The sequence below is a fragment of the Molossus molossus genome, unplaced genomic scaffold (assembly GCF_014108415.1).
Source record: "Molossus molossus isolate mMolMol1 unplaced genomic scaffold, mMolMol1.p scaffold_m16_p_13, whole genome shotgun sequence".
In the NCBI taxonomy this organism is placed as follows: domain Eukaryota; kingdom Metazoa; phylum Chordata; class Mammalia; order Chiroptera; family Molossidae; genus Molossus; species Molossus molossus.
The window spans coordinates 33,246,667-33,260,273 of record NW_023425348.1 but is presented as its reverse complement, the minus strand read 5'-3'; the positions used below and the strand labels follow the sequence as shown (position 1 = coordinate 33,260,273).

The following is a 13,607-nucleotide window of genomic DNA, read 5'->3' as shown; positions in this document are numbered from 1 at the left end:
AACCGAACCCGTATCTCTCAGGACCGCAGGCCGACGCTCTAACTGCTGAGCCAAACCGGCCAGGGCAGTTATTGAGCATTTATGATGTACTAGTCACTTTATTAGGCTTTATATATGTTATCTCACTTATTCCTTACAATATATGTAATAGATGGTATCCTATTATTTCCACAGATGTATAAATTAAATAATAGGTGTTAATTTAGACATAAAAATGTGAAGTATAAAAATAGATGTGTGAAGATTTATACTTTACAGCCAAAGTTTGAATGTGTTAAGTTTTATAATATGACTAGAATGTACAGTGAAAATGTACTTCACTAGCTGGACAGGTCTAATGTAACTTTTTGCCATTACGGATATGTTCTGTATCTGTTCTGTACATTATAGTACTTACTACCTCATGTGACTGTTGATTACATGAAATGCGACTAGTGCAAATAAGAAACTGAATTTTAATATTATTAAATTTAAATTTAAATAATCACACTCTGCTTCTGCCTGTGAACTAAGAACAGTTCCAGGGTAATCAAGGTAATGCTTACCCCTGCAATGGAAACAATTCAAATGTGGGCAAAACATTTGAAACAGTGGACATTACTGAAGGGCAGAGATCCTTGAGAGTTGGGAAACTAATAAAGTAAGCCTTATGATTATGCTAGCCATGTCTTGCGAGGGTTTTCAGGCGTGGATTGAGGTGGAGGCATTCAGACAAAGTTTAGAGGACTTCCTGAGTTGAGGAATGAGAGTGGAAAGTGAGAGGAGACCATGTTAGATAGAGTTCAAGAACGAAAAGTACTCAGCTGATTGCTGATTAGGACATGTAAGTGAGGAAAATACCGCAGTCCAAGGAAATAACCTGAAAGCGTTGTAGGTTCTTAACCAAGTGCTTGACACTCAGATAGCAGCAGGAATAGTGTCTATTACTACAGCCTGAATGGAAAATCTCACGATCCATGTGGCATTGAGTCTTATCTCAGTAATGGGGAATCATTAGTCCTAAATTAATACTTCCTCCTAAAATATCTTAAAAGCAAGTCTTTAAAGGGTTAAACTGTTTTTGATAACTGAGTCCTAGAACAAAGCTCAGGAATATTTATGGGAATACAAAAATATCCAGCACCCACCAAGGTAAAATTCAGAATGTTCTAATATCCAATGAACTAAACAAACTGATGAACAAAATTGATCCAGAGACATAGAGATAGGTACAGATTGACAAACCTCAGAAGAGGGGGTGTTAGGGGGCAAGAGATAAACCACAGAATTTATATGCATGTATGCATAACCAATGGACATAGACAACAAAGCTGGGATGGAGCAACAAAGTGGGGTTGGGAGGAGGGTGTCAATGGGGGAAAAAGGAGAAACATCTGTAACAAAAAGAAAGTAATAAAAATAATTTTTTAAAAAAGGACCAGGCATGCAGTAAGAAACAAGAAAATTTGACCCATAGTGAGGAGATAAATTACTCAATTAATATCAAACCAAAATTGATAAGGCTTGTTAGAGTTGGCAGGCAAGAACAATAAAAAAGCATTACTATAACTGAATTCCATAGTTACAAAAAGTTAGACATAGAAAATAGGGGGAAAAAAATCCCAGTCAAATTTCTGAAGGTGATAATTAAAATCAGTAGGATGGGCAATGTACTGGATGTATTAATCAGATATTCTATATTGCAGAAGTCCGTATTAGTAAAGTTGAAGGCATAACAGTAGAAATGATTAAAAAAGAAACACAGAGAGTAGAGACTTTTTTTTTTAAATAAAGAGAACATGCCCTGGCTGGTTTGGATCAGCGGTTAGAGTGTCGGCCCGCAGACCAAAGAGTCCTGAGTTCGGTTCCTGCTAAGGGCACGTACCTTGCTTGCAGTTTGTCCCTGGCCCCGGCTTGGATTGTGTGGGTGGCAACCAGTCAATGTGTCTCTCTCACATCGATGTTTCTCTCTCTCTCTTCCTTCCTCTCTCCCTCCCTCTCTATCTGAAGATAAATGCAAAAATGTCCTCAGATGAGGAAAATAAATAAATCAAAATAAAGAGAACATTAGTGAGTTGTGGGACTACTTCAAGTGACTTACTGTTCATTAATTGGAGTTCCTAAAGGAGAAGAAAGGGTGGATAAAAAATATTTGTTGTAGTATGCCTGAAATATTTTCAGATTGATGAAAACGATAAACCCACAGATTCAAGAAACTTAATGACTCCTGCGTACAAGAAACATGAGGAAGACTACTCCAAAGCACATTATAATCAAATTGTAAAGAAGACACTGGAGTGACATTCATTGGGCAAACTACTGAAATAAAATGAGCTGTCAACCTAGAGATTTATACTCAGCAAAAATATCTTTCAAAACAAATGTGAAATTTTTAAGATGTTCTTTCTAAAATTAAATAACCACATTTTGCTTTTGGTTGATCAAATAACAGTTATGGAGTAATTAGGATGATCTTTACTCTTCCAATTGAAACAACCAAAATGTGGGCAGAACATCTGAAACAATGGTTTTAAGGTCCTTAAGCACTGAAAAATGATTAATATATAGTGGGTTTATAATATAGTTAAAAGTACAATGGATGACAACAATTGCACAAAGCCCAGGAGAGAATGAATGGAAGTATAGTATTACAAGTTTCTTTATTATGTGTTAAGTTATATAATATAATTTGAGTGGAGAATATCAATTTAAAGATATAAACTATAAATCCTAAAACAAACACTAACATAAGCTAACAGTGGGAAGAAAATGGAGCCAGAAAAAATACTTAATAAAAAAAAAGGCAGAAAAGCCCTGGCTGGTGTTGTTAAGTGGTTAGAGCGTCGGCCTGCACACCAAAGGGGTGAAGGTTTAATTCCTGTTCAAGGGCCCGGACCTGGGTTGCAGGTTCCATCCTGCCCCAGTTAGGAGTGTGCGGGAGGCAACCTTGATGTGTCTCTCTTATGTTGATGTTTCTCTCTTTTTCTCTCCCCTCTTTCCCCACACCTTTCCACTCTCTCTAAAAAATCAATGGAAAAAATATCCTCAGGTGAGGATTAACAACAACAAACAAAAAGGGCAGAAAGAGGAAAAGGAAACAAGAAACAATAGAAAAATAAATAGCAAGATAATAGATTTAATTTTGCACTTACCAATAATCACATTAATTATAAACAATCTAAATACGCCAATGAAGAGGTGGAGATTTTCAGATAGAATGAAAAGCAAGAAACACGCGATGTGATATCTTCAAGCAATGAACTTCAAATATAAAGACTGAATTAGTTAAAAGTAAAAGAATGGAAAACTAACAGTAATCAAAAGAAAACTGGAATTACTATCCAGTAAAATATTTTTCAGAGCAAAGAATATTATCAGAGATAAAGAAGGTAAATTCATCATGATAAAGTAGGCAGAATTCTAAACCTTTATGTCCCTAATAACAGAGCTTCAAAATATACCAAGGAAAAACTGATTGAACTGCAAGGAGAGATTGTGAAGAACACTCCACAATTACAGCAGGGTATTTTGATATCTTGTATCAATAATTGATTGAACAAGTGGACATAATATCAATAAGGATATAGAAGAATTGAACCAACAATGTCAATCAACCTGACATAACTGACATTTTTTTTTTTTTTATCCTCACCCGAGGACATTTTTCCATTTTTTGTACAGATAGAGTGGGAGGGAGAGAGAGAGAGAGAAACATCGATGTGAAGGGACACATCGAGTGGCTGCCATCCGCACGACCAACCAGGGCCGGGGACAAACTGCAACCGAAGTACGTGCCCTTAGCGGGAACCGATCCCGGGTCTCTCCGGACCGCAGGCCGACGCTCTAACCGCTGAGCCAAACCGGCCAGGGCATAACTGACATTTATAGATTTATACACTTGTCTATCCAGCAACAGTAGAATGCACATTCTTCTAAAACGCACATGGCATATTTACAAATATAATGAACATATTCTGGGACATAAAATAAATTTTGATAAATTTAGAAATAATCAAGTCATTGAAAGTATTTTCTGACTATAATAGAATCAAATAAGAAGTCAGTAACAACAGATAAGATCACTGAAAATTTCCAGATATTTGGAAACTAAATAACACACTTCTAAGTCATGGATCATAGAAGTAAGCAAAAGCAAAATTAGGAAATATTTTGAAGGGAACAAAAGTGAATACCCAACTTAACAAAATCAGTAACAGCACATCTTAGGAGGGAATTTATAGCATTATACATCCATATTAAAAAAGAAAGTATCTTAAATCAGTGCCTCACATTTCTACCTTTTAGAAACTAGGAAAACAAAATCAAATTAAATCTAGAGGAAACAGAAAAAGGAACTAATAAAGCTCAAATTGAAAGTAATGAAGTAGATTGATTCCAGTAAACTTGAAGATATAACAGTAGAAATGATCCAAAATGAAGCATGGAGAGTAAAGAGAAAAGCTTTGTTGGCATAACAACTTTTGTTCAGAATTGACTTCTGGATTTTCTCCATATACATTTTAGTATGTTGTGTTTAGTATGGTATGTTTGAGGGGAGTTTTAATCCATACTTACTGTGTTCTCATGCCTGCTTTACGAGGAAACCTTTAATAGCTAATTTCTATCCCACAAAAGATAATTATATGTTGTAGGAGCTTTTCTTACTGATTAGAATTGGTTGACCACTGGACTGTATTTCACAGTTTAAAAAATCTGGTCATCTTAATATAATAGTTAATAAGTATTATGATTTATTTGCTGATTTTATTATAAAAGCCATTGTCTTTTTTTTTTTTTTTAACTTGCTTCATCAGGCATTCTTTAAAAATTTTTTCAATTATATTAGTTTCAGGTTTTTAACATAGTAATTTTATGTTTATATAACTTACAAAGTGATCAACCCACTAAGCCAAGTACCCACCTGACACCATACATAGTTATTACAGTATTATTGACTGTATTCCCTAAGCTGCACTTTATGTCCCCATGACTGTTTTTAAAACTGCCAATATGTGCTTCTTAAGCCCTTCACCCTTTTCATCCAGCCTTCCAACCCTTCCCCACATCTGGCAGCTATCAATTTGTTCTCTGTATTTATGAATTTGTTTCTGTTTTGTTTGGTCACTTATTTTGTTTTCAAGATTCCACATATAAGTGAAATCATGGTATTTGTCTTCCTCTCTCTGACTCATTTAACTTAACATAATACCCTCTAGGCCCATCCATGTTGTTGTAGATGGCAAGATTTCATTCTTTTTTTATGGCATTCTTAGAGATAATTTAAAAAATCAGCTGTTCTTTTTTGAACTATTATCCTTCTATTCAGTATATGTACATATACATATATATACACACACATATGTGGTAGTTATATATACATATTGGATAATGTATATAACTTTATTTATATGTGTGTATACAGACTCTCTATTGCCTGAATATGGTTTATTTGAAAGGTAGAGAATGAAAGATGTATGACTACTTTTACACATCTTTAAATTGTTTCAGGTACAAGATTTAATAGTAGGTATTTAGCTTTTGTAAGACATCCCAATGACAATGTCAGTGTTCTTTTGCAAGTAATGTATTTTCTACTTGTTACAGGTCCTTTTGTTCTGCATCACAGCTGCCATGTACATGTTCTTTTTCAGGTATGTTCTGTTATACCTTTTTATTTTAATATAAAAACAGTGTTCATTTGCATTTTCATCAACCATATAACTAAAGTGTTCCCTATATAGTTATCTCCCATAAGTGGCGAGAATTTTGTTTTGTTTTTAGAGAGGTTAGAGATAAATCACTACTCCTTAGTAAATAGAGAAAGAGAGAAGAGAAGGAATGGAGATTTGTGCTTACACATTCTACTTATAGAATGTGAGAGCTGAATATGTAATAGTCCTCAAATTCTGATAGGGCCTGATTTCAGACATTCTTATGAGACAGTTAACATGTTAAATTTAAAGGAGAAAAAGTGATGGTAGGATTTAATCTAAGTCTGCTGTGAAGGTGACCTAGCACATTAATCATAGTCTTTAAAATATTAAATTAGTCCATGATGTCAGAGTTGAGTTTTTCATTGACAGTGAGACTCTGAGGAATATGGACGAGTGTCAGGATGCTCAAGATTCTAGTGCCAATAAACAGGATGTCTGCCATTGTTACATAACTGTTATAGCAGTGTGAGAATAAGATTTCTGTTTATGAAGAGTGCACTTCTTCCTAGTCTTCATTTTCAGTAATACCAGTAATTCCCATTTATTTTATTCTTATTACACTCATTTCAATAGACTTTTTTCTTGCTATTTCTGGATATAGGCAGAATTCCATCATGGCAGGAAGGACCAGGCTTTTAAAGTTAAATTTTGTATTTAATTGACAAATGCAATTATGGATTTTCATAAGATATATTTGGTAGATATCTTTTTTTGTTAACCTAAATGAGATAATTTACCAGAATTTTTGAACAACGAATATCCTGCCAAAGCATCCTAAATAAATATTTGGTAAGCACAATGTTATAATTTTAACTCGTTTTGACTTTATCAAGAATGTTGTATGCAAATATAAAATAATGACGTTGCTATTATTATTTTTGTAAAGGGACATCTAGGCTATTAGAAGGAAAAAATAGATAAAGTTTCAGCTTGATCTGCAAAGGATTGATAATGAGATATGTAGTATTTTATGGCATTTATTAGTGACTGAAAAATTATTGCAGCTATCTGGTGGTCTTGATGAAATTGTTGGACCTACCACTGTATTTATTTATTTATTTAATTTTAAAAAAATATGTTTTTATTGCTTTCTTAGAGAGAGAGGAAGGGAGAGAGAGAAACATCCATGTGAGAGCGAAACATCCATTGGTTGCCTCCTGCACACCACCACTGGGGATGGAGTCCGCAGCCCAGGCTCTGACCAGGAATCAAACCGGGACCTCTCAGTCCTTGGGACGACACTCAGTCCACTGAACCACACCAGCTGGGCTGATCTACCATTTTAATATAGTTTCATACGTACCATGCAGTTTCTGTGGTCTCATATTTTAATAATTTAGAATTGGGGTAGAGGAGTTAAGAACAATTATTACTATGTCTCTTTTATCAGTTTCCCAAAACTTCATAATTGTTTAGAGACACATTATTAGGACAATATTGCAAAAATTTCATGTGATTTATATTTATGTTCTGTCTAGTCTGAAGATAAAGGATATGTAGTGGAGATGATGTGAAAAAGATTAAAACTTTGAAACATATCTTTTATTGATATACACAGGAGGAAAGTATGATATCAAGCAAATTTTCTTTTTGTTAAAATTCCTAGCAGAACAGGTAGTTAAATGAAACAGTCCTTTCCAATATGGCACCTAACGACAGCATATTTGATCAATATTTAGCATTTCTTAGTCATCAGAAGTTTTTGAGGTTTAAAAAATAAATTTCGTGTCGAATTTAGTGATAATGCTCAATTTTTAGCACGGTTCTTTGAAAACTGCCATCAACCTAGTTATTTTTGGTGTAGAAAAAAATCAACCCTATAAATATGTATTTTGGTGCAGAGCTACAGAACCTTTTCCTGTTTCAGTCACAAAGTCTAGGTTAAAAACAACAATTTAAAATACTTTCCAGAAGGCTCAATATAAGGTTTTAGTGCCAAGATAAACATTTTCAATTTTCTGAGGAAAGGGGTTGTTTTTCTCCTAAAAGAAGCACCATCACCAAATTCCTTGGCAGAAGTTAGTTTGAATAACTCAACAAAAAAGGTTTGGTAAATGGTAAAGTAAGACTATTTATAAAGTACTACAACCAAACAAAACAATGTTACATGTTTGTTTGAACTCGAACATGAGTTTGAAATGAACAAACAATATTGTACATAGCAGTTAGCAAATCCAACTGCATTAGAATTCTTTATTCGGAAGATTCAATTTTATTATAAATATAGATACTCGAGGACACATTTATTATTAAAAAGTATTTTAGTTCTAATTGCATAAAATTCAATAAGTAAATATCAAATGATATTGTTCCCACGACTTCATTTATGGTAATCTCTTTTGAGAAGAGGGCTAGGGAAATATTTTTATGTTACAAATGAGTCAACTTGTAATTTATCCTAGCCCATAAATGGGAAAAACAGAACTGAGACCCCCTTTCAATAGAGAGAAAATGTGCCAATGTTTTATAAATGAAAAACTTGAGGAAGTAGTTCCATAAGTGTTTATTGTATGAATTTACGTAAGCAACACAATGCTTTCAGTATTGAAATTGTGGTTATTAAAATGGGTAGACAAAATATCATACTTTTACACAATTTTAATTTTTCTTTTTTACAGGGATAGTTATTTTCACATACATTATTTCATACATGGTGATCTTGATTTTCAATCTGTACACCAGAAATATGGCTTATATTCAGATAGAATCCTGGGAACATCTTAGAGGCTTAGGTTGAATAAAGGTAATATGTGAAGAGACAGTTCTCATTTTGTTGTAGTTCTTAACCAGCTGGCCATCCGGCCATCAAATTGTCTGTTGATACCAAGCCATACTATAATATTTTGAAGATATTTTGAAAGACAAAGGCTCTCTGTATAAGTCTAGTGAGAATACTTCATAATTACTCTGACTTCTTTATTCAAGCATTTATTATTTTGTATGTTATTATCATAGCTTTGCTTTATTATCATAGAGCATAATCTGTCACTCTCAGTTCAAGCCATGCAGAAGTCATGGTTGAAAACTTGATAGAATATTTTGTCCCATGCACCCCTTTAAAACATTTCTTTACTTCCAAATGTGCATTTTCTCAAGCTAAAGAATTCATCATAGTTGTTGATTCAGGCTTCACTAGGATCTTCCCAACAGTCTTGTGGAGAAAAGAAATTAGTTTTTTAGAACTACTAGCTCTTTTTTTGTTTTCACTGAGAAGCAAAGGAAAGACTCAGCAGCACAAACACCATGCCAAAACTATTGTGTTTAATCTTGCTCACAAAAAAATAATGAAACATGCAGCCCCTTTAAACATTGTCAATTTTATTTTCAACATTAGGTTTCTGTGTCTGGAGAACACTAATATTTTTTAAATGAAATAATTCAGCTTCATTTTTCATAAATGATTTAATTTACACTAGATGCTTGGTATCATAAAGCATATTATGATAACTTTGATCCCATGCTAGTGAATACCTGGCTAGAAATTCTTTCCACCTGCCTTTGCAAAGGCAGCAGCAAATGCACCAGTTTGTTTCAACATGTAGAACACAATCCTCAGACTTGTTGTCATAGAGGGTAATCTACAGACTATGATTCACACAGACATATCTCGGTCTGATACAAACATTGAAAAGCGTTGACTTTTTAGTTAGAAACTAGTGAAAATTAAAGTTTAATTTGTTTTAAACAGCAGAAACAGTAGTGATGCGCCTGCCATTTAATAAATTCTAGTCATCTCTCTGGGAAGCATTTCATTAGTCTCAAGACAAAGATGTAGTGTTGGTATTTAAGAAAACGACACTATTTATTGGCTTAACAACCTACAGTTATTGAGTGAAATACATTTGTGATTGTCCTGGAATCTCTTTACATAAACTTGACTCAGTATCTTTGAAATAACGTTAAAAGCAAGTAAAGAACTTTGATCTGGGTCTTTCAACCATTTTCTGATTTTAACAGAAGCTTTTTGGATATTAATGAGGTTCTATTTCTTAAAGGATTGCCTAGACATACACAAAATTCTAGTCTAGAAAATTATATGTGGCATTCAGAGTTTAAAAGTTTTACTTCAGGGTTAGGAGAGTTTGCCCTAAGTAATTAGATTTTTATTTTGAAGAGATTACTTTCAGCAATGTAGAGAGTGAACTGGGGGTTTCAAAGGGTTACCTAATGACAAGTAGTGGGAGGGAACGGTGGTAGTTACCCAGAAGACAAATGGCGAGGGCATGACTGAGAGTTAAGGTAATGATATGACGAAGAATGGGTTTATCTAAGATATGAGGACTGCTGCTTGGATGTGGCAGAGCAAAACACTGGAAGCTGAGCACGTTGGAAATTGTGTAGAAATTGAGTACAGGTTTTGCAAATACTGAGACTGAGGTGTTTTTAGACATCATATAGAGAAACAGAGATATCAGTTTGGTATTTGGAGTTTAGGAGATAAAACAGACTTTTCTTGGCTGTCACTCTAGCTGTTTGAGTGGACAAATTTTACAACTTATGGTACATCAGTTTCTTCATTATTAAAAAATGTAAATTATTATATGGACCTAATAAGGGGGTTTTGAGGGTTAAATAAGACACAGTGCCTTTCAGACTTTTTTGGATATGACATAAAATAAGAATTGTGAATACACACACACACACACACACACACACACACAAATACATTTCCCAGAGTAATACCTAATCTTACTGTATGTAATGCATTTGGATAATTTCTATTTTCTTCTTCTTCTTCTTTTTTTTTTAATTAAAAAGCTGCTTTGACCCACCAATGGGTAACAACCAACAGTGTGAGAAAATACTGAAGTAATACATATGAGCACCTGGCACAGTGATTGTTACCTTAGAAAAAGCAGAGTTAGAAGTAGTGATTGCTGTTTTTAAACTAGGAAATAAAGTTAATTGAATAGAGAATTTCAGGAATGAAGATGTTATCTTCAGTGGTAATGCTGTAGACATATCCAGTAAGGTAAGTGTTAAAAAGTGTTCATTTGCTCTACCAATCTGGTGGTCAGTGATAACCTGCTAGAGCAATTTCTGTGGTTGAGTTGGGATAGTAGATCAAGAAGTAAATGTGACATGTTGTGCACTTTAAATATATATAATTATATTTGTCCAAAAGTTAGGAAAAAATAAAATGTAAAAAAGTAAATGTGTGACGAGGAGGTAGAATATGATAAACTCAAAAAGTTTGAGAGGAGAAAGTTAGGGCAAGTTGAAGGAATTTTCTTTTGTATTTTTCTTAAATAATCAACTAATTAATTTATTTGGCTAGGCTATGGGAAAAGTTAAACAGATTAAAAAAAGATTGCAGAAGCAGGAGAGTGACAAGGTGGGGAATGAGAAAGAGAAGAGAGACAGTTTAAAATGTGGTCCAAAATGTCAACATACATGGGTAGATTGTTAAACCTACTTGTCTGGGAGATATCATGATAAATGATTAGGAGGAAACTGAAACTCTATTTGAAAGCCTTGGACACATGGTTTAAATGAAAGAGGACTGATGCATAGAGGAGGTAGGAAATGGAAAAATCTAATGTTTTTGGCTTCCTAAATTCATTGTCATTCTTAAAAGGTAAATTAACTTGTTATAAAAATAGACATGGGCTGGTGAAACCATCTATCCTTAGAAGATATATACAGGTGAAACAAGGCAGTTCCATAATTGGTAACTGAGCCAGAGAGTTTACCAAAGGATACAAAATTTGTCCTTTGAAAAGAAAAAGTATAGAAATTATTGGGACTGTTGTTTTTTTCAAAGCAAATGAAAAAGTTGAGAAAACATAGGTTCATAAATGCTGTAAATCACTTCCCCTGAGGATACAAAGCTTTTTATCATGCCATATGACTATATCTGACTTTCTTTTGTAGGGTAGAAAAATAGTCCATTTGGTAAATGTACTCTTATCTGTGGTAGAAAGTTGTAGCACATCTATTTTCACTCTTTGGTTGTCAGCCTTTGAGATACTTGTACCTAAAGAAATTACTCAAACATTTTTTAACTTATGTAAATGCTTATTGTTTTTAGTAGAAGACAGAAATAAATACTGTATGAAGAAATAGGATGAACTTTAACTGCAACTCAAGAGCTTAATGGTACATAGTCGTGTCAGAAGTGGCCAGTTGCCTTTCAAAAATTTGCTGCAGTTTTATTTTCATGAATATAAAGGAAATTTTTAGGTGATTTTTAAGAAGTAAAATTTTTGTTTATTTACACTGGTGTCAAAGTTCAAGAAATGGATGACATCTATACATTATTAACTCAGTGGAAAGTTTACGCCATTAGCATACTATTACTGTTCATTGTCAGTAAACTTACGTTAGTTCACAGAGTAGTTCTGAGGTTCCACTGGATATAGGAACCATTTGTGAATCAGGATGGTAAGCTGTAACTATGTTTATCTTTTTTTATACTAATAGCCTGGTGTACACTTTTGACCCATTACAATTTTAACCTCTGTTAATATTGTTAAGCTGAATCAAATTGACACTATACTTTCTTACTCATTTTTTATTTACTCTTGTAAGTAGTTTAGCTACAATTTAATAGTAACAATAGTTGTATCATGAAAAAGAATTTGTTCCGAGTTGTACAAATTGTGTTTATATTATTGACAGAAGAATGATTCTTTTTATAAATTTGGCTTACTTTTTAGTAGTTATGAGAAATAAAAATATTTTTGTTTTGAAAATGACAATTCACAGAGATTTTGACAAAACATTTTTCAATAAGGCTTTTTTGTCTTGAGCAAAATTCCCCTTGTGTATAAAAACCTATTACCTTTGCAGAAGTCCCAGCAAATGTAATATTCATAGGCAAGAGAAATAACAAATCATGATACATTTCTAATAATAGCAGCAATTATTTGAAATAATTTAAATATATTTTTCTCCTGATGATGTCAGTAATAGTTTTTTAGCATTGGTGAGTATTACTAGAGGGAGTTTTGGGTAAAAGAATACCCAGTAAATGTTTGAATGAATTATACTGAGTTTAAAACATTTAATGATTAGAAATAAAATATTTAGCTCTTCAGAATTTTCACTGGCTTAATGAAGAACATGGATGTGTTCTAGTAGTTTCCATGGTGTAGGAGATGCTGTATGATCTTTAATGGCACACAGAGCAGATCTCTCTTTAGGTTTTGGCTCTACCACTTTCTAATTCTGTGATCATCAGAGACTTAACTTGGCTTCTTTCATCTTCAATTTTTTATCTATAAAATTATCCCTATGGTTATGAGAACTTAGAACAGATACTCCTATAAGAAAATAATTTTAAAAATTATATTTAGTTCGGCCGGTGAGGCTCAGTGGTTGAGTGTCGACCCATGCACCAAGAGGTCACCGGTTTGATTCCCAGTCAGGACACATGCCCAAGTTGTGGGCCTGATCCCCAGTGGGGGCATGCAAGAGGCAGCCAGTCGATGTTCTCTCTCATTGATGTTTCTATCTCCCTCTCCCTCTCACTTCCTCTCTCTGAAAAATCAATAAAGGGGAAAAAAATTAAGAAAAAAATTATATTTGTGTTTCTAAGCCAATACTTAAAAGTTATTTAAGTGTAAATGAATTCATAAAATTTACTTGGAGTATAGTTCCAGTGGTACTATAGAAACAAATACTGTTTATGATAATATATCTTTGGGAGAATATGTTGATGTTGAATATGTTGGAGCTAAAGCAGAGGATTGGGAGTTATCCAGTTCATGAGCTACTCCACAGAGTCCCATCTTTGAAGCAAGAGTTTAGAGCATAGAGAATGGGAAGCGAGAGGATAGAAGAGCAGAAATGAAAAGAATGATTAAAAATAAAATAAAACTTAGGGAGAGAATGGTTAAAAGCAAAATAAAACAAAACAGGCTAAAATACTGCAAATTTAAGAGTCAAGGGATTGGGATTATAGTTTAAACT

The 13,607-nt window shown here is 33.6% G+C and overlaps 1 protein-coding gene across 3 annotated transcripts in view; it reads left to right on the top strand.

The window, feature by feature from the left end:
- Nucleotides 1-13,607, top strand: part of TMEM135 (transmembrane protein 135) — a 244,568-nt gene that overhangs the window by 154,416 nt on the left and 76,545 nt on the right. For all 3 annotated transcript variants that reach the window (XM_036258643.1, XM_036258644.1, XM_036258645.1), the window contains one exon: nucleotides 5,584-5,630. In XM_036258643.1, the coding sequence (XP_036114536.1) occupies nucleotides 5,584-5,630 (47 nt within the window). The remainder of the gene's footprint in view (nucleotides 1-5,583; nucleotides 5,631-13,607) is intronic.